At 39.8% G+C, this 22260-nt stretch overlaps 1 protein-coding gene across 1 annotated transcript in view; it reads right to left on the reverse strand.

The window, feature by feature from the left end:
• The window catches only part of GAS2 (growth arrest specific 2), an 86477-nt gene extending 76785 nt beyond the window's left edge, over positions 1-9692 (reverse strand). The window contains exons 1-2 of the mRNA XM_074842534.1: positions 9364-9692; positions 1171-1295 (exon numbers count right to left, since the gene is read on the reverse strand). Of these exons, the coding sequence (XP_074698635.1) occupies positions 1171-1295; positions 9364-9505 (267 nt within the window). The 5' untranslated portion in view covers positions 9506-9692. The remainder of the gene's footprint in view (positions 1-1170; positions 1296-9363) is intronic.
• Positions 9693-22260: the final 12568 nt, after the last annotated feature.

A 22260-nucleotide genomic window follows, 5' to 3' on the forward strand; every position in this document is an offset into this window, starting at 1 on the left:
GTCATCCAAGTACTTACACTAACCAAACCCCGATTATAACTTGAAATATGAAATATGAGTTCCAGCTGTCTTTTCCTTCTTTGTGGAGGAAGGCTTCCTTCTTTCTCTACTTCTTATCTTTCTTCCCAGCTATCTCTTCCTTTTTCTTCAGAAAGAAAACCCAAAGTAAGCAAACAACATCCCCCTGCACCCCCCCAACCCACAGAAGATTAAAAATAATTAAATAAATAAAGTCTGCCTTAGTCCAGACAATTCTTCTGCAGAACAATTATAAGCTTGGAATCAAGAAAAACAACTTATGCAGCTGCAGATAACACAAAACTGTCAGTTGTCTGAACTGGTGATAACATTTATGCTGTGCTCTAATTTCTGCTACAGAGTAGTTATGAAAAGATTGAGAATAGAAGATGTTTTATGTGATTTCTGCTCCTGGGCTCTTTTTTTACCTGCTGTGTATTTGCCTGTTTTAGCTTTCAAGGAAGCTATATCTGAATTCAACAAGAAAAATAAAAACCGTTCCACAGTAAACACATTAATGTAAATGTCAACCATTTAATTTAACTTCTCCCAGAAAAACACTTGCTGCAGTCTTGAATTTCTCCCAGTAAGGTTGTCTATGAAAACCATTTAAATTAAAGGAGGTTGCGGTCAAATAAGATCTTAACCTGATCTTTGCAAAGCTCTTCAGGATCTTCTGAAGGTTCACATTTTCCACATCATCCCTGCAACTCTTTACTGAACACCCACAGGACCTTTAAACTCAAGTCACCAAAACTAACTATAGAATTTTATTATTGGCCTCCTTTGAGCTGTTTATGGAGGAAAAGGCACCTCCCACAGCTACTTAATATTCCCCTTGCAAATAAATACAAGGACCACATCATCTATTAGCTATCACATCACACTGCTAGATCTTGTTCTATGCCTTATCCACCATGTTATAAGTCATTTTTTGAGTATCTGCCTCTCATAGTTACCTTAATATTCACCCAAGAAGTATTATTTCCCCCAATTTTATATTGTCATTTTCCTACACAGAGAAATCGCCTCCCTGCCCGTTTGCAGAGTCTCCACAAATGAAATCTCTTAACTGTGCAAGAAAGGTCAGTACCAAAACAGTCAGATACCTCAGATACTGGTGACACATGCTAAACATTTACCAACACTTACTTTGCCAGGCTTGTTTGCATCAAAGCTGTTTTCTTTAAATTTCTCCTGCAGCGTCTCAGCTAACCGACAAAGCAAGGCACCATTATCCAATTTCTCCATAAACGTTTCTGCTGTTATTTCTCTACCTGAACAGCAAACAGAAAGTTAATACGGCAGAAAGAGTGCAATAGTATAGACTGCATTTGTGTAAAAAGAGAAATCAATAGAAATCTTGACAACAATTCAAAATATACTGCAACTGAAAAACTTGCATTACTTTGACTATTTACTGAAGAACCTCACTACTACTTTACTGGTAGACATACAGCAAATTATTCAAAAATAACATGCTTTCTTTGAGAAGGCATGTGCTATTTGAAAAATAATTCTAGTATATCAGACTTCACATATCTTTTACTTATGAAATTCCAGTGCTTTTAACATAGTGTTTTAAAAGACAGAGTGCAGAAGGCAAATGGTTTACATCAGTGTGCATGGGTAGCTACAAGTCTAAGAGTTGCTAACACTACTGCAGCTTATTTTTTAACAGAAATAGAAAACCATGTCAAGAAGATCATATTTTTTTAACAAAACCTTTAAGACTTGATCCTGCAAGAAGTTGACAAGATGTTACATGGACAATGCTCCTTCAAAAGAGTTTTTTCAGAAGTTAAGTATATTTTAAAAAAAGGGAGAGAATGAAATTTCATGTTATGTATCTACTTGCCACACAGATTAAATTTTTCACCCACAGAACAAAGCCAAAATACTCTGATTTGAAAATGTACCAGTTATTATCATGCTAGACAATGCTGTACTTCAGCGGCCAGAGATCATCCTTCCTGGCTACCGCAGACCAAACGACCTTCCATTACACCATATTTACATCCTCTCAGCAGTGGAGATTACATGAGTCCCACGACGAGATGTGCATTCTGACCAGGCTGGACAGGCCACGTGAGAAGGGAATCATTTACTGCCCTAGACTGAACTTCCAAGATCTTAACGTTATTTCCAGGTAAAAATATTCCCATTTCTTACTGAATGCTTTCCATTTCCACATTTCTACTGGAAAGTCTGCCTTCTCTTTGGACACTTTTTTGACCAGCAGCTGTATTTTTCAGACCTCTTAATTTCTACTAATATCAAGAGAGCATCAAGGACTAATTCTTGCTCCTCCTATTAAGACAGGATTTATTTATTTTTGGTGATATTTACATATGTCATTTGGGAACACGAATAATACTATCAACTCATTTTTCATAGGCTGTTACACAGCAATCATCAGTAACAATAGTCTACCCTGCCAAAAAAAAAAAAAACCAACCAAACAAAAAAACACCTGAAGTGAGAGTGATTCCTCATCCCATCCAGATCCACTCCTGCTCCTCAAAACCAGCTTGTTTGCAAGCAGGACAACAGATGGAAGTCCACCCATGGCTGGTCAGGTTTTTTTGACACAGATTTTTGACCCACAAGCAGCTGCCTGACTAAACCAGGGCTTTTTTTGGTTTTCTAGTTACTTTGGGGAAATTTATTTCCTATGAGATGTCTGGAAACTAAAAATATTAATCCATTAATCTGTTTAGAACTGGTTCACAACATTTTTTTCACAAAAAATGTAGGAAAAGTAGATAAAAAAAAAAAAAGAAGTAAAGCTTTTCTATACCTTTTCCCTCAGAAGATAGGGGAAAACTAACATTCAAAAGTAACAAAAATGAAGTAGGTAATCAAAAATTAATATTGTACTTCTGTAATATATTGCTGTTACATTGTAATCTGACAGTCGATGTCACTTATAACACTGAAGATAGCAGTATTATAAAGCAGTATGATTACAAAAATGGTGAAGAGAGGTTGGTTTCTCTAGGCCCTTGCCTGAAAACTGGTATATTTCAGCATCTTTTGGGAAAAAAATTGTGAGTCTTTTCAGTTCGGTCAGTTAAAATCAAAGACTAAAATAAAGATCTTCACAGAAAATCACCTTCAGATACACCAGTAGACATATCTTTGGTTGAGGTTAAACTTGCTTTTTCTAACACATTTCTACTTCAGAAATATCTCTTTAATGTGAAATTTTTTTCTCCCTTTTATTCCCCCTTAATTCTCTCTGCCATATAGCCCACTTTATAGCTCCTGTATACCTAAATGACTTCTCCAGGCAAAAGAGCAGTAGCAGCACTGCAGACATTCAGTGGTAGTTTGTGCATAACTGACAATACTTCAGCAGTGCCTCCAGCTCAGCTGAAGCCAGGACTGAAACTATAATAGCCCACAGATACAAAAAGTGAACATCTCAGCACCTCAAAAGCCTTCATCACCATTCTAGCCTACATACTTTCCCATTTGCCCCATCAGCATTTTTGGCACGAGGCATAAAGCCATTAGAAAGCTAAATTTGAAAAATTACTACGTTATAAGAACTGCTTTAATTTGAATAGAGTATTGCATTTTTTAATGGACTAATTTTCTTCTAAAACATTTCTTTAAAATATTTTTAACCTACTCAAGATTTTTATTTTATTTTGGAAAGCATAATTTTTCACATAGGTGAAAGAAAAATCATATTCTACATATCTATTGTGTCCTATGATTTTTAGATTTATTATTTCACTGGTCAAGTATTAAAAAAAACTAAAATATATTTCTCTTTACACAGACATGGAAAAAATCTTCTATTTTCTTCTGCTATTAAACAATACATTTCTACTCTTTTAAATGTTGAATTGCATTAGCAGTTCAGTCACTGCATATTGTACACTAAGCTGGAGTATTTTAGTTCTGTTCCCTTTTATGAAAGCTGAAAGAATGAGTTTCGCATTGAACATCTGTATCCAATGAAAAATATATTAGGTGTCAGCTTTCAATTCACTGTATTTTATGGCTCCAAAAGGTGGCATTTCTTTGCTAAAACAGACACTCTGACATATTTAACAGTTGAAATGTATTGATTCAAATGAGAGTAATGTTCATAGCCTGAGGAAAAAAATGGCTCTGTATATTTGTATGGAAAAAACATTAAACTCCATTAAAAATGTATAACTCCCCCTATAATTACAAGAAAGCAGTTGCAATGTTTTTATAGAATGGTAATAACATTAAGTATAATAAAAAAACAACACTAGAAGTATGGGGGAAAAAAGAAAAAACAGGAATATGAAGGCTTTCTCAAACCTCGCAAGCACTGCTTACCCTCTGTTTTATCGCAATTACCAGATACCCCTTAAAAAGACTAATTATCATACCTGAGCACCTACCACTTGGAAACTGCTGGCAGCTATCTGCAAGGCCACCCAGTCCTGGGGCTCCTAAAGCAATCAGACCAGGAGGTCTGTGAAAGAATAACTAAAAAGAGCCCATGCCCTGGGTGTGTGCCCAAGAGGTCAAAGATAAAACATTCCCTACAGGCTGTCTCAGACAACCAGAGCCTTCAGAAGAAGGCGCAGGGACTCAAAGACTAAAACAAAGCACCACAGTCTAGTTGGTTCCTCTATTATTGCACTGAGTTCTTCCACACTGATTTTAATAACTACAATGCAAGAGTGACTCCAGTCTCAACACCTAGCTCATCGACTATTTCAATTGCACACTTCAGTGGTAACACAAATCTACTAGTTTACAAACAAAAACATTTCACTTGAGTGAATCTCTCCAACACATCAATAGAAGGATGAATGTCTACAACACTGAGGCACCAGTAGAACAACTCTTCCCAACCCTCTCAAATTGTGTGTCATTTAAACACAAGATAACAAAATACAATAAAAATAAAGAAAACAAAGGCCAATGACTTTATGCACATGCAAAAGCAGTTCTTTTCTGACAAGGCTACTCTGTTTCCTACAATAGCAGACAGCAGGAGAAATGGTTTTGATAGCATTATCACTTACTTGAAATGGGACACATAAACAATCCCAAAGGCACACTGATACTAAAGAAAATTATACAGCCACTCAGTTAAATAACAAACTGCATCAGTGCCAGCAGAACTACTAGAAGCATCAGTATCATGAATGTATTGATATTCAGACAGTTAAAACCTGCAGTTCCCACTAGCTTGAGCTGAACATGCTGATGTTGAAAATAAAGGTACTGCTACAGAATCCTCCTAGACAGCAAGATGAGCAATAACACTGACCTGAAGCAGGTTTTGCTTCAATTCAGAATCAGAGAAAGACAGTTTGCTTGCAGAAGACTTCCCACCCTTCATCCCCCAAGCTTCATGCCTCCTTCAACACACCTTTAAACTCCAAGTCTGGTCTTCAACTCAGTGCCTCTCCTAACATCCACAGCCCTCTGTTCCTTTTCTCGAAACCTACTTCACTTTTGCACCCAAGAAATTTTTTTTTTTTTTCCACACCTCATACAACATTCAGCATGTACATGTCCAATTCCTCAGCATCTTGTTTTCTCCAGCTCCTTACCTATAAGCTTCTGAAGCCCAGAAAGCTCTGTTAGGAAGAGGCCTCAGCACTGAAACATTGGAGCCCACAGACACATGCCCAGGGCACATCTTACAGGTCTATTCCATGGTCCCATGTGCTAAATGAAGATGGATGAAATAAGCAAAAATATAACCCTCTGCAGGTGGTAAATGGGCTCCAGGAATGGGAAAAAAAAAAAAAAAATATCAGAACTCTACACAATAGCCAAAGGGCAAACAGAGACACCCTCCCTTTCCACCTGTCCTAAACTACAGACTGCTGTACAGACAGGACTGCTCCTCCTGATTGATGTCAGCCCTTTCGCTTCTGCGGACACACAAGAGGAGGCAAGACAGTACTGGAGAGGACAGCAGACAAGCAAACCCCACATGCTTTCAAACTGCTGTTTTGCCTCTGCTAGAAGATTACTATGGCTCAACTATGCTAAGTCCCACATGAAGCTTGCAGTATCCACAGGAGCATTCTACTAAAATTAGTATATACATAATTATCAAATTTGGACCATCAGCAGTGAAAGCATTGCCGAGTGCTTCCTTGGCTCCATACATAATAAAAACAAAGCTGAGAGATGATCATGATTAGCAAGACAGTTGAATCAACATTCTTAACATTGCCACTGCAAGGATCTCTCAATTGAGCCACCAGAGCTCAGCAGAGGGAAGCCAGGGTAAGAGACACAACGTCCATAGCTCCAGTCTTCCTCTCCAGCATGCAAACCCCAACCCCTGCAATGCTGATGCATCACACTTCGAAAATGCTATAATGTACACTATTGTACGAGTTAATCCCCTCTGACATATCAATTTCATCTGCAATGTCCTTTTTCCAGGCCCCAGAATACAGGCAGCTGAAATCTATTCAGCAATGGAGCTGTAATGACAAACAGTCCTCTAAGAAGCTCTGAGTGTCTCTGACACGGTTCCAAAAATAATTAGCAAAATGTAAACAAAAGTAGTAGTGATTACTAAAAAAACCCACAACAATATCCATGAATATTAGAATAAAATGTCCAAAGTCTCAGGGTTAAAAATTCTTACAGCATTATCTTCCAGCTGCACCAAGTATTTCAAGTCTTCCAGTTTATCATTCTGGTATGGTCAAATTCTAGCTACGCCTAATTTCCATCTAATATCAAAACCCTTCATTAATATTATAAAGTGCAATATCCTTCTAATGTTTTCCAGTTCATAATTTTAAACCCACACCAGGCTTTGCTGCTGCAAAACTGTCACCATTTTAACTTCCAGTAACACTCTGTAGGGCATACTTGCCTCTCCACAAAAATTTCCAAAAACGCCATCAGTTGATCAAACTACCGCAAAGAGGTTCAGCCCTAAAATTCTTTCTATTATTTTTTTTAAAAATCTACATTTATTTCATATTAATTTTCTTTATAAATTGAGAAATCTTACTGCATTAAAACTGGCATAAAGACACTTCCAATGAGGCCACACAAATTACAGCATAGAGCAAACTAGGGTGTGGATACACAGAATATTATCTGCTCTGTGTGATCCGCACATCCACGCATGTGAAAAATCTATTGACCATTGATGCAAAGTACATTATTGCTCCCATGGAGGAAAAAAACCCCTACAACCAAGCAAACAAAAAAAGTATCTGGCATATCCTTTTATCCTTTTGGATGCTGAAAAGTGAGAGAGTACACACAGGTTTTTACAAGGTAACAGCATGCTATAAATTCACACCTATTTTATCTTAGAGCAACATGCTCACGCGTCCCTCCTCTCATTAAAGTTAACCTACATTATACAGTAATTAAACCCAATTTGAATTCTAAGTTAATATATTTATATGAATATTAATTGCTTTAATTCAGTTACACTTAAGTTATTTTGAATGTGAATTTTAACTTAATTGAATTATTAATTTGAATAACAATGTCCACCCAGGAATTCAAAGCAGTTTAACAAATAACTAATTTCAGTTCTTCAGGGAAAACTCTGAGAAAAGAAGAGCTTGGTGTGAGAAGGTGTGGGGGAATGCATTAAACAAATGAACTGTGTAGGCTGCTTCATTAAAAGAGGGTTGTGCCCATTTAGTTCTGCAGTGCAGAATTTGGTGTCCATATGAAAAATCAGATTTTTAATTATAGTTGGCATTTCAGAACCTCCTGCTGGTTGCTACTTTCTTGGTAAAAAAGTGACCTCATTCCTAAACTTGTCACTGAGAGAACTCTGTTATGAACTGCAAACAAGCTTCTATTTGTTTTAGAGTGGCTCACTAAAACTTCATTGTTCAAATCATTTAAACAATATATTAAATGCATAATGGAATGGCTTCTTCTGATTCAAAAAACAGTCTTTTGGATTGCTGTCTTGTGGTAATTGGAATGAAAAGTCAAGATTTCTGGATTTTGTTCTGGCATTGTCTAGACAATTTTCTATTCAAAACTAATTTATTTAAATGGAAGTACCACACAAAGACATAATTTAAAACAAGTGCCACTTTTGCAGTTGTGGATTCATAACTATTCCAACTCTAAAATGGGTATGGCCTACCTGAAAATACTGTGTTCTTTCATTCTACTGACACTGTACTTAACTGTCTACACTTCTCATAACATGGTGATACTTACCTTCCTCTTAAAAAAAGAGGACATGCAGCAACATAGAACGTGCAGATGAAAGGCACTAGATACACTCTATTATTGTACATTATCACTGAGATGTTTCAGCTACAGCATTTGCCAAGACAAGACACCTCCTATGGCTCACCAGAACAGACTTCCAGGAAAACAAACAAGCAAAAAACCCCAAACCATACACACCAAATTTATAAACACTCATCCAAATTTACCTCCAAAACAACATCAGTGACAGTTTCATGTAAATCACCTCCTCTGAAATATTTTCTCCTCTTTGTTTAATGAGAGGAACTGCTGGCACTTTTCCCTTAGGATGAGGTATTGTATAAGTCATATATTTCTTTGGTAGAATCCTTTGGACTTACAGAGATCACACAAAAGCCATTTTCCCCTGAATGTTCTCAACAAACAACATACTATTTCCTGGCTCACAGTTTCTAAATTCCACCTTCTTCAATGAGTCGTATATCCCAAAGAACTGTCTCTCTCGTTCCTGCCAGGGACATACTCTCATTTGCTCCTCTTCATGTGTACCTCATTTTTTTCTTGGCTTTTGGTTTGCATCCTCCTTCATCAACAACATGTTTTGGCTTCACACACCGAGACATACAGCTGCAACCAGTAAATCCCCAGGTCCCAGCTGCAGCCACGAGGTCAGACCCCTCCGTGCACAAGCTTCCACAAGCGGCAATTATCAATCACTAGACTGCTTGGTCAGCAAAGAACTCCTTCTGTTCAAGACTGTCAGTACACTCATACTCTTTAGGAGGCCTACCAATAAAAATGGAAGATGGAGTTGATGGCAGTAATTAGCACCATTCAACTTAATGGTATTAATACAGAAAACACATGCAAAAGAACATTTAAAAGGAAATTTGAGGAAAAATAATCATAAAATGAATAATAAAGTTCAATTATGCTACTCACAGAAACACTGCGGAAGCAAATTACTTACTAGCTTTTCTAACCTTGCTAACAGTTACACTATGTGGAGGCAGCTATGTACCTATGTGCACATTAGGTACACATAGTGTCCATATGAAAATCATAACTATCTTTATTTCTGAAATGCAAAGATGACTGAAGGACCGAATTTCCAGCTAACAGTGTATAGAGTTCTCTTAATGCCCAGTATGTGCATTCCATCTTACTCTATCTTACCCAGTAGGTTTGTGAGCCACAGGGCCAAATCCTCCTTCATCGGCAACAAGTTGGCCTCATGTCTACTTGCAAGCCACTGACTGTATTGATGCATATCAGAGAGGCCAGGCCCACGTGCCTTCGGGCTCAGAGCAGTGCACATTGCTTAGCCGCTTGTTGTACCTGTTTTATCATATTAAAGAAAAAAAGAAGAAAAAAAGGAAAAATAAGTACTAAATAAAGTTTCACAGGTTCTGTTTTTAGAATTATAGAAGATAACAACAGTAGCTAGGATTCTAACAAATTACATGTCAGACAAATAGATATGGATCTAACACACAAACACAACATCTGTGACTGAAGTTTTGTTTTGTTAATAGTTCACACTGCAAGTGATTAAATCATACAGATAAACGTCAACTTCATTTGTACTCACCAAGCTACACGTTGCCAACACATAAGCAAATATTCTGCAAGGAATGATTAAAAATCAAATCAAAATAAACATTTTACACAACACTAACAACTCACTACGGTGCCTGATCCAATATCCAGACAAAATAAATGGAAAGCTTCAGAGATTTTTGGATCAGGCCCAAAAAAACCACGAGTTATGCTACTACAGCAAATTTACTAACAATTAAGAAATGCAGTTACCAAATGGAATCAGTCTATTCTACAGCTTTAGAATAATTAAAGGACAAAAACCCACACCAAATAGATTTACTGAATAGCCTTATTTCTTCAGAAAGCAGCACAACAGCTAGTGCTGGTCACCCACACTTCCCACTTCCACCTTTTATACAAATACTTCTCTGCTTCAGTGACAACTTTCTGAAACTTAGGTAAGACAATACGTCATGTGTTAAATATTACTTAAGTGTTCCGAGTCTTGCAGCAGTCAGAGACGTTAGGCCCACTGGACCTATATCTCTGCTCCTGAAGGACTAATTCCCCGATCTGTGGCAGAAGTGTGCTAAGGACAGAAGGTTATTTTTCTCTCTGAAAAGAAACTCAGACCTGGATCCTAACGCTTGCAGTAATGAGCTGAGAGACTGTTTGCCTGGTGTGCTGTGGCCTGCTGAACACCCAGTCACACCAACTAGCAGTGACAAGGCACTGGACAGACATTAAGTGGGGTTGGGAGGTCCATAAGGAACAGTTCTGTGCCTATTGTCAACCGGCTGATCCACACCAACTGTGGTTACTCACGTCAGCTGGCTTCAGCTTATGATACCCTGCAAGCACTGTTTCTATCTGCCCTTTGCATACCTTTCAAGTCAGGTAGGAGGTAACAGCGACTTTAAAAACAACAACAGAGAAGAACAATTTGTTATATTATTCCACTGTGGCCTGGAATAACAAGAATACTAAAAACAATTCTTTTGCCAAAAAAGGAAAACATTTACTGAATGTAAAAAGGAATTGCCCTTCCATAAAATTGTGCTGTAACTGACATTTCCAAACATATGAAATGCTATCTGGGTATTTTAATGCTTACATTAAAATACTCCAGCATTTTTTAACCATACCCTGGGTAACTAAACTCCTTGTTCACGAAAACATCTGCTTAAGCTCTTGTTGAGAGTAGGCTCCACCCCAATCCTAAATTTGGCTTGCCCTTGAGATAGGCACAGCTTTCACTACAAATATACTTCTTACTGAAATTAGACAATTTTTTCAGTTGGGGCGAGGGGGGGGGGGGGGAATAGACATAAAAAATACTTAATTCCCTTGTATAAATAGACATTTCTGTATAAATCAGTAGATTTTATATTTTTCTAACAAACCCAAAAATCTTCATGTATCAAAGTTCCTTTGAAAGCATAAAACTTTAAGGCAGACTAAAGTGTGTAATTTAAGCACAGCTCTCCTCTGAAAACTGACTTTGTAAAAATGTCAGCTTGGATTTATGGTTTCCTGGTTGATTAAACCCAAATCATACCTGTTCATTTGAGGCAGGGTGTGAGGGAGTGGAAGGAGAATTAGGCTTTTAGCTCTGCAAAAATCAATCCAGAATGTCACTCTCAAAATAGATTCCTTCAGACTAGATGGTACTAACAGCTAAGAAATTAAAATGACAGTATATTTCAAGTTGCTGTAAGTCACTCAGAACCATGCAAGTTAGTGCTTCAAATGGCTGTTTCATTTTGGATGGAAACAGATGCAAGATGGATAATGGACACCACCCTGTCTTCAAAGATTATATGGGAAAAATCAAGTATAAATACCTCTGTCATATACTTTATTTCCAGAAAAAAAGCCTTAAAATAATTTTTTGACTGATTTCTGGAGTCTATAAACTCCATTGTTAGGGTGAGAACCAGAACCAAAACTAGTTTATGCTCTTAAATCACTTCTGAAATTATATCGGTAAAAAGTATCAAAAAAAAATTTCTCACTCTTCAATGTTCACTTCATATACATTACGTATATAAAGCAAAGTAAAAATACATCATTTTTTTGGCATCATTTTTTCCAGTTTATTAACAGCTATGTATCTAAATATTTAGAAACAAAATGCTGCAATTTGTTTCTTTTGACATACAGATTGGAAAAATATACCTGAAAAAAGAAGCACAATTGTAGTAAAGGAACCAGTTAGACAGAGCACCTCTTCACTGGAAATAACTTCACAGTTCATACATGCTTTGAGGAGGGGGTTAGACTAGATGACCCCTGGAGGTCCCTTCCAAACTAAATTATTCTGTAACTTTTTATTTCAAGGATGCACACAGCAGTATCCATCATGGGACCCTAAGCAGGGTCTGCCCTGCTAGGATTATAACATATGACACACACACTGAGCTAGGCCATGTTAAGAGGAAAACTACGGAAACAACATCCTTTTCTTTCACCTTGGGAAAGGTCCACCTACCTTACCACTTCTAAGATCACATATATGAAGTGCCCTCTGAAACTTGGAGCCAATTAATAACCAGCCACATTATAATATGCCTGACAGCCAGGCAGATACGATACAGGCTGCTGCCACTGCTGAGGCTGACGTAATTCTAAGGTCTGAAAATTGTATTTCTTTAAAACTAGAGAAAAGAGGGAAGGCTTCTGAAGCAGCTACATGGAGGCTGTCTGGGTTTCCTCATCAGTCTGTGAAACAAGCACTGCAGTCTGTTTATGCTTCAGTCTGATCTCTGTGGAGATGCAGAGCAGAGAGTTCAGGGATTTGAGATGTTACTTCAGTTTGTCTCTAAAATACAGGGCTGTCTTTAAATATATTTCATACTGACCTACCTCTTGTTTCATAAAACTCAGCAACCAGGTGGTGTAAAGGTCTCAAGGAACTTTTGAGACTCACTGAAGGAAGAAAAGTGAGAGAACAAAGAGCTCCGACTCTGGAGGATGCATGGGTGCTTCAGTTTCATAGTAACTGTGGTAGTAGGAAGAGAGAAGATCCAGAGACAAGATGCGTATTCTGAGTTTAAAGCAGTTGTATTAGGACACGGGTTCTCAGAACAGGAAACTAGGAAAGATGAGAAGATAGAGAGGTGACAAAAACCTCTAGAAGCTGAAAACGACTCAGGCATCTATACTGGGACTAGGTCTGCATGAAATAGTAGCCCTGAATTATAAAGTTGATACCGATTATGAGTCTCCCCTGGGAAGAACCCTGAAAAATCACAGATTAATCACATACCATCCAACCTCACCTAAGTTTTATTTAATTGCATTTCTGAAAAAAAAAATTCCCCTTCCGCAGTACTTCCCTGAAAACCTGCCCTACACTTCAGTAAGATACTTTCTTGTTAGAATCAAAGCAACAAAATTCCTCCCTTGGATTTTTAAGATAAAGCAAAACAAAACCAAACAAAAAAACACCCTTCAAGGAGCAGAGCATAATTTGTTACTTGTAGTTCCTCTCACAAATTCTGTAACTGATGTTGTGGGTCAGTTATCAAAGTGCAAGCATCTGAAGCTATCAAACTTAATTATTCTTTATGCAAACACTGAACGCTACTGAACTTTAACTTAAGCCTCCACAATACTTCAGTGCTGAAGTACCTAAGCTTCATTAAAATGTTCATCTACTTAATCAATTGTAATAACCCATATATTAGCTATTAAAACTTCACCACATACTAACTGGGACCTGTGAAGAAGCTCAACTGAATTAGTTGGACGAAGTTGACAGCAGCTGGGTCCTGAGTTCCTCCTTCAAGATCCCTTTGAAGATTCTACCTGTAGTCAAGGCCAGACTCTTGATTCTTCGCTCAGATACCATCAACTCACCTCCTTAAAATGTCTGGTGAGCTGGAGAAAAGTTTAGTGAATAATTTGGTCAGGAAAATGGACTAACTTGCCACAGAGGTAGACAGTAGCATTCAAGGATACATCACTGCAGCTGAGGCAAGGCTCTTTGGCTCCAACAGCTACTTCATCCTTTCCTTTTGGCAGACATAAGTTATGAACAAAGTAGCCAAAATATATTTGTTGTCCTAATCTCACTACTTTCTAACAGCAACATCAAATCATCATATATAAAGCTCTTTAAAACTAGCCAACACAAACATGTCAAATATTTTCTAGAATATAACACTTCCCTATGAAGTGTTGAAGCTGACATGAGATATACACAAGCATTTTCAAAACTTACCTCTCAATGCCGTGTTCCTCAAAAAGCAAAACCTTCCCCCTACTATTCTGAAGGCAGACAAGGAAAGCTCTTTAACTACTATTCATTCTGTTTTGCTACAGATCATATTTATGCAGCACAGCCCTTTTTTCCACCTCTCTCAATAAGAGGACGACATCTCAAATTCTTAGACTTATTGTCTAGCTGAAGAATTCAGCATGGGATAGTTTACAGTATACCCAGTGACATGTAACAGATTCAACACACTGAAAGGGTCTATTTCTCTCTCCTTGCTTCTACCAAACAGTGAAGTTTTTATTTTGCTTTACAGTAGTACATTTAGTTTTCTGTGTATTGTAGCTCACTGTTTGCCTTTTGCCAGCAGTGTAACTTACACTATCTGCTGATTTTTGTCAGTGATCATCAGGTGAAAGCAATGAGAATCAAACAAGTAATCTTCTGTAATTCCACTGGCTTTTGTTGGGGTTAACTGGTAGAACAAAAGGATTCAGGAATGATACACTCTGTACTCAAAACACACAGGAGGGAAAAACTAATCCAGAAAGTAAAATTGGCTGCACAATTAGGCACTCACAGTTGCAGACGCCTGGATTCAATTCCATTTCCTATTCCAACCAGCCTCCTTACCTGTAAAATTGCGATAATAGTAGTCTTCAACCAAAACCAAGTATTATCAGGAGGAAAAAATGTACCTATATAGTAAAAATTTATATATAAAAGTGTGTGTGTATGCATAGCTATACATACAGAGAAAATACACATGCTCCACCTTGTGAATTGATTGTACAAACGAGTAAGTTTTTACTCCAAATTGCCCATCCAGTTCCAGTATATATATATATATATATAATGTCTGATTCTGAGTAGCTCCTGGCTATGCAGTGCTCTCTCTATTACACAAGTTTCATTGTTGCTTCAACCTTATTCCTAATTACAACATCTGCATTAGTTCTCAAACAAAAGGAGGCTTGAACCACTCCTTTTAACTTGCTCCTAGATGCAATCCTTCCAGGTCAGGGGTGAACAAGTCTTGCTGAGTTACTTGCTCTTTATGACTTGGTTTAAGAATTAGCATAGACATTAAGTATCCAGCGAAACAAGCATTTTTCTTTGTATTCGCATTCAGTCAGAAAAGAATAAAAAGATCTTAAAAGTGTCTATGGACGGAAAAAAAAAAATAAATCATAAAGCAAACTCAGAACTCTGTTTAGAGATCAATCCAATTATCTCTGATGCAAAGGTCCTACATGATGTCCTCTTTGCACCACACCAGCTTGACTGTGACACTGCACAACAGACACCCATCCTGGCCCCCAGGTACCATTGCCTAGCAGACCAGCTAACAGACTGGCTCCGTTCAGTTGGCTGCCAAACCAGAGTATCCAGGACTGAAGATACACACCTATGCCAATTCAGTGGCTTAGTTGCTCTACAAACCTGGAACAACTGGAACAGAAGATGGCGTAATTCTGCCTTGGACACTGGGTTCAAAGACTCTAGTTCATAAAATCTTCACAGAATTAAATACGCAGCCTTTAGGCTTGTGAAATGAGGTCTCTTGTAATATGACTGAGGAAGCACATTAGCTATCAGCTGTAGAAGAGACAAGACATAACGCACGCAACTGTGCAATAGCTTTACTGTCAGTGGCAGAAGCAGACAGCAACTTAGACAAGCGCAGCAATAGTTTTTCTCTGAAGGAACTGGAACTTGAGCACCAAACTGCACACTGGCTTTGACAAAGGGGTATCGGCTATAACTGCAGACAATCTCCTGCTGTCTTAGAGAGAAGGTAATGCTATTGGAAAGCAGCCATCCTGGAAAGAGAGGAGACAGAGGATCAAAAGCCAGAACAGAGCTCATGAGTATCTGGCAAGGGTTTCTGCTGGATCTCCCTGCTAGTTCTAATCACCTCAAGCAGATGGAAAAGAACAGAACTTTTGAAACTTTACTGGAGTTTCAGTGGACTGTGTGAAGCTTTCACTTACTGTAACTGCAAGTTGGGTGCAAAAGAGGCTTAAATAAAAGATTCAATGTTCATAAACACATTAGGTTGCAGCCACAAAACACACATTTGTGCAGCAGAAATGAGGCTGCCCACAACGTGGGACCCATACTTGCAGTCACCACTTTCACGTAAGCAAGTGCCAGTTTTACGCACGTAGCACATCCAAGCATTCACATCTGAAAACTGATTTCAGTTTTCCTTTCTCAGTGTTGGCATATTTTTCAGATATGGAGAGTATATGATTAGTCCACAGATTAAAGGCTGCTCTTGTTTTTTCACCCCCTCACCCATATACATACTTGTGTGTATACACACCAACACATGCAGAAAGGAGGAAGAAAAGATATATGAATGTCTTCCTTTGAGAGCCACAGAGGTAACTAACAACTTCTGTAATTGATATTTTTAATGTCAGGAAACTGTTCCCTATGGTGAGATCTGCTAGACAGTAGAATAATTTCCCCAAATGAAACCATGAAAGCTTCCCTACTTGAAATCCTTGAAGCGGACTAAAAGATGCATTAGGAAAAAAACCCAGAGACCTGTCACTCACTGGTAGATGTTACTCAGTCAGTCTTTACCACCTGCAATTTCCAGTTTACTACAGAACAGTAATTGCTCTAATTTTGTCCTTTTACATATGTAAAAGCAAACACAATCACTTTTAAAGAGATTCTGCTACTAGACTGCATAGCTCCTCTTGAGCTATTGCAGAGCTTTCCCTTCTGTAAGGAACAGGTCACTCTTGTCTGCACCATCCTAAATACATATATCTCTAATCTTAGTTTTCTCACTACCATAAACAAGCAGATAAAAGATAAGCTCACAAATGCAGCAAGCATATTTTTGTAAGGAAATTCAATTTTTCTAGATATTTTATTATCCTTATAAACTATACCACAACCTATTTAGCCCAAGGTTTCTGGAGCTTTCCCAGATTAACTTGGAGCATACTGTACATGTTAGGCGCAGGGGGAGGGGCATTGGAGGGGAACCACCATCTGAAACTCATTAATCAATTAGAATTTTTAAGGGCTTACATCAAAATGTGATCTACACTGATAAAGTAAACTTTATTCACAAGAAGCCTTTGTCCTTTAGGTTATGAATATACGTGTTACAAATGTGTGCAGTACTTCGAGCAAGGGATAGAGAACCTGGCACAACAGCTTACCAATACTTTAGACCTGTAAGGCCCTTGGTCTGAGGCCAGACCAAAATGAAGTTAACTGCACTTAAAAATCTGAGCTAATCATTGGAAGCCTAGACATTTTCAGAACTATGCCTAGTAGAAATAGTTTTGCTGCCTTAATAATGTCTCCTCTACCAAAAGGAAAGCAAAATGTCCTTCTCATATAGACCAAAACAAAACTTTAGGAATGTTCAATATCTACTTGCTCATAAAATTATAACTTCTGGAAACTGACCCTGATTCCTAACACAGTCCAAAAACTTTCAAGTTGACTTCTCTTTGCCTGGCTCTCACTGTATGCTTTTCTGCTTGTCTAAGCAAAATAGATGTTAAAAATTAGTACAGAAGAAGTTTCAACCTCCACCAACTAGAAAAGGAAATACATATTTAAACTGACATATCTCATCTTCCAAGGAGCATAAGCGTGTCTCTTGCTGCAAGCACACTATGCAGATGGAATTACAAGCTGACACCCAATCATCAGCTTTGCTTTCAATTATGAAGTTCCATTTCTAAATCCTGTCCTGAAATCAGTGTGAAGCTTAACTGAGAGGTGTAAAGTGGAGTTGAAGAGGTACTTTGGATAGTAAGTGTGCCAATTTAAATAAGACCGTGGGTAAAATAAATAAAGTGACCAAATAAGTTAGTAGCCTAAAGTCAGTAAGAGCTAGAAACTTGAGGGTAGCATGACTCTTCCTCATCTCACCACCTCCATCTAGGTTTGGTTGTGGTTCCAACTAGGGTAGAAGGGTGTAATGCTGATCAGATGGCCTATGGTACCATGATATGAATTTAGGAATGTCAGCTAATTTCCTATTAAATCACAAACCACATCACAAAACCATCATAAAACCATTACACTTGGCTCAGCGTCTACTCCACAGTGAAGAAACCATTCATAATTTAATGTGCGGGGAAACCGAAGAATACTTTTTTTGTTCCCTTTTTAATTTCAAAGTCATGTCAGAAGTGTGCTGGAACGGCACCGGGGAGCCTGCACTGCGCCCTCCTGGTGCCGCCGGGAGCGCGCACAGCCGGCGCAGCGGACACGCGCGCTCCCGCAGGCTGCGGACAGCAATCCCCGCTCGGGAAGGCAGCAGCCTGCGCTGCTCCCACGGGAAGCACGAGGGAAGAAACGGAGCCCTCTAAAAGTCAAACTCTGCCCTCCTCAGAGCTGACTCTAGAGCCTGAAGAGGACACCAAGAACCTGGACGGGTGGATTTGGGATGAGAGGGGTCTCCTGCCGCCCGCCCTCTGGGGCAGTGGGGGCCGGTCGGTAGCGCCCGGCGCAGCCCCCGCAGCGCGGCGGGGCTTGGCCACCTCCCCCCCAGCACTTCCCGCAGCCCCTGAGCTCGCCCACGGCCGCTGCAGGCGCCCCGAGCCCGTCCTGACCCCCTGCACCCCAACGGTACGCGGAGCGGCCCGAGAGATAAATCAGAGACCGGGACGGGGTGGGGGGAGCTGAGCCTGTAGGAACTACCCGACAGACGGGCTGGAAACGCGCACGGCGCCTCGCAAGGGGAATCCCCCCCGCCTCCTCCCTGCACAAGCTCCCCGGCAGCCGCCCCCCCGCTCCCGCTCTCACCCGCCGCGGACCCGCGATGCGTTTGTCCTCCCCGGGCCCCGCTGCGCAGTGAGGCTGAGCTAATGGCTTTGCCATGAGCGCTGGAAGCGCTGCTCCCAGCTCTGCCCCCCGGGGGCAGGACCAAGCAAACCCGCCGCGGCCCCCGGCCCTGCGCGGAACCGGCAGCCCCCGGGCGAGCCGTGGCGAGCCCCGGGCGAGCCGCCCGTGGGCCCTCCCCACGCACGCCCGCTCTCATTGCGCCTCTGCGATGCTTTCAAATTCCGGACAGCCAGAGAGCGGGAGGGAAAAAAAAAGAAAAAAAAGAAAAAGAAAAAAAAACACCAAACAAAACAAACTCACAAAACCCCACAAGCAACAAGAAGCCCCCCGCCGAGCCCTGCCGCTTCCCCCGCGGGGCCCCCACGGCCTCCCCGGGACACGGGGGGAAGGAAACAAAAGCACCTACTCCGCAGCGAGGAGCGCGCAGGCGAAGCTCACCTTCCCGCTGCGCCCCCGGCCCTGCGCCTGAAACTCGAAAGCAGCGGCGAGACACACCAAAAGCCCTTAATTTAAAGGAGCCCGGGCTGCGGGCTCCGCCGCGGGGCAGGCAGCGAGCCCCGCTGGGGCAGGCAGGCAGGGCTCCCCCCGCCGCCGGGGCAGGCAGGCAGCAGGCAGGGCTCCCGGGGCCGCACTCACCGGCCGCCCGCCGCGCCGCTGCCCCCCCCGCCGCCGTCCGCCGCCGCCGTCCCGCCGCGCTGAGCTGAGCTGAGCAGACCGGCAGCAGCCGCGCTGCCGCTCTTCATACTTCTGTCCGCTCCGCTCGACGCTCTCTTTGGGAAACCCTTTTTTTTTTTTTCTCTCCTCTTTTTTTTTTTTTTTTTTTTTCCCCTCCCTGAAACCGATTTCCTATATTTCAGCAGTCCACACAGGCTGAACGGAAGTTAAATACTTACTTTTTTTCTGAGGGACGGCAAACGCAGTTCACACTGATTTACCCTTGAAATGCTGAGATATTGTATTACAGCCCTTGGCAGCGAGTTGGTGCTTGGGTCCATTTCTCTTTTATTATTATTACTGCTTTTCCAAGACTCTTGATTGTGGAAAAGGAATTAAAAAAAAAAAAAAAAAAAAAAAGGAGAAAGGAGAATTTCACATCCAAGATAAAACTCTCTTTTTCTTTAATTTGACTAGTTGTCTCTGGATTTTTTTAACACTTAGTAGCACTTCTTTTAATTGTCACTTTTTTCTTTTTTTTTCTGGCTAAAGGAACATCTTAGGGAACTCTGCTTTATGGCATATTTCTCCAAAACAATTTCATGCCACCTTGTAGTCTCTTTTGATTGAAGATAAACTGTATGCTGTTCATGATTAATCAATCTTATTACATTTTTAGAAGAAAGATGGGTAGAGGTTTTGCTTGCTCTTGTATGTCTGTGCTTCGTTTGCCAAGCTAACTCCTAGCACGCCTTTATTTCAGTGATTTCATTCTCACCTTCTTTCATTTTCGTGACATTTCAACATTTTTTTGAAATGTCAGAGATAACCTTCTCCAACTGTTGTTTATTCACTTATTCCCTGCACAGAGAAGCCCCTTTCGTGAATTCAATAGCGGGAAACAGATGTTCAGACTTCTGCTTCTCTTAATGCATGGATGTAGATTGTCCTGTTGAGTTTTCTAATGGTATCATGTTATCACTTTCCATAAGAGTGCTCCAGTCAAACAGCACACTGATTTTTTTTTTCTTTCACAGCATATATCCACTTACTTAAATTGTTCTAGCCAAAGCACATTATGTATAATTATGCTGAAAGAATTGTTTTAACCTGATTGCTGAAAATCACATCAAGCTGACCCTTGTTTTTTATTTACATTCATTCCTTTGTACTCTGATCTTCTGGGAAAATGTGATTTGCACAATTAATGCTGGGCTATTTCTCAATAATTGCATAGTAAGCAAATTCCTGTTCTCTGAGCAGATGTTCCTTTCTAGCCAATCAGAATACACTCATCTTTCGTTATTTATTGTATTGCTATGCTCATATTATGCTGTTCTGATGGATTATTAACTGCTGTGATGAGTGCTACTTAAATGAGAGCATTTCATCAGCATGCTGATGTATTTAACTATGATGAGCTAGCCATGTACTGTGTGAGTAACAGTACAGAATTAAATGAACTCCTAGTTTTTTTCTGGTTAGCAAAATTTGGAAGCCCCTGGGCATGATGTTTTTCTTTGGCTCATTCAATTTCTTGGTCAGAAAAACAAAAAATGAAGAAAGCTCTCAGATATCCCAAAAATGCACTGAGGCGGAACTGATGGTGAGCTGATGAGCAGATTCCTGTATGCACGTAACTATCTTACAGAGGTTTTATCTGACCTTGAGAAAGATTTTAAAATTTTTTTAATAACGAGCAACAATTTAAATACAATTTATGTGTCACCTCAATATAATAACTTGAGATGAGAAGACCAATTCTGTTAAGGTGTCCTCTATACTTAAAAGTCCTGCCACTTTCTAGTGAAGTCAGAAAACATCTCCCTTAGCAACATCTCCAGCAAAAGCTTCTCAAAGTTCACATGTACTCTTGAAGTTACAAGATTCCTACTAAGTTGAAGAGCAATTCTACACAGGGAGTTAAGCTGAGGCTTTTCCAGATGTCATGCACTAAATCTTGTACATGCATTAGCATATGTACGAGTGGGTAGGGCTGAAAAAGCGGTTGTAAGATTTTGAAGCCAAAGTGAGTTGTGCACTCCTTGATATGGTCAGTTTGTACCACAGAATAATCTCACATCAGGTGATAGTAAAAGAGCATGCATTCATAGATATGTTATCTATGGATCTTTTCCTACCTTTTATTATTTCAGTCGCTGGTTTCTTACCATCACTTTGTAAAGAATTGATAATAGATGAGCAATGTGCAACACCCAGTACAACAATTAAGAAAAAAACCTGAAGGTTAGATCAAATCTTGTACAAGCAAGACCGAGGGGAACACAGTGCCAAGTACGCATCTGAAATGCATATTTTATAAATGCTGTGGAAGTTTCAGTAGTGACACCACAGTTACAAATGCACTGAGATTCACACTTCAAGCAGAACTACAACTTCTCTGTTTCACACTTAAGCATTAGAACTTGGCTTTCAAATTTGACACAGTAACTTCAGAGCCATAGCACAAATACGTTTTCTACGTAAGGTTATTTCAATAACATCCTTGCTAACCTTTGTAGAGGAAATACACAGATGTTTCCTTGTGAAATGCTATCATTTTCTTCACTATTCCTCTACATAAACAATCTCAGCTCCTCACACTTCCAACTTCCAGCGTCCAGATGTTCTGATAATATCTTTGACACGATCTACTTCCAAACAGATAAGAGAATGAGTGGACATATGAATACATGATGATTTAAAGACAGACATAGGAAAGAGAAGAGAGAGAGGGGGAAGACTTACAGTGGCTGAGGAAGGTAAAGCTTGTTTGGAAGTCGTATGCACATGCAGGAAGCCTGAGCAAAATTATTACCATGACTAGG

Source organism: Strix aluco, chromosome 16 (assembly GCF_031877795.1).
Source record: "Strix aluco isolate bStrAlu1 chromosome 16, bStrAlu1.hap1, whole genome shotgun sequence".
Taxonomy (NCBI): Eukaryota; Metazoa; Chordata; class Aves; order Strigiformes; family Strigidae; genus Strix; species Strix aluco.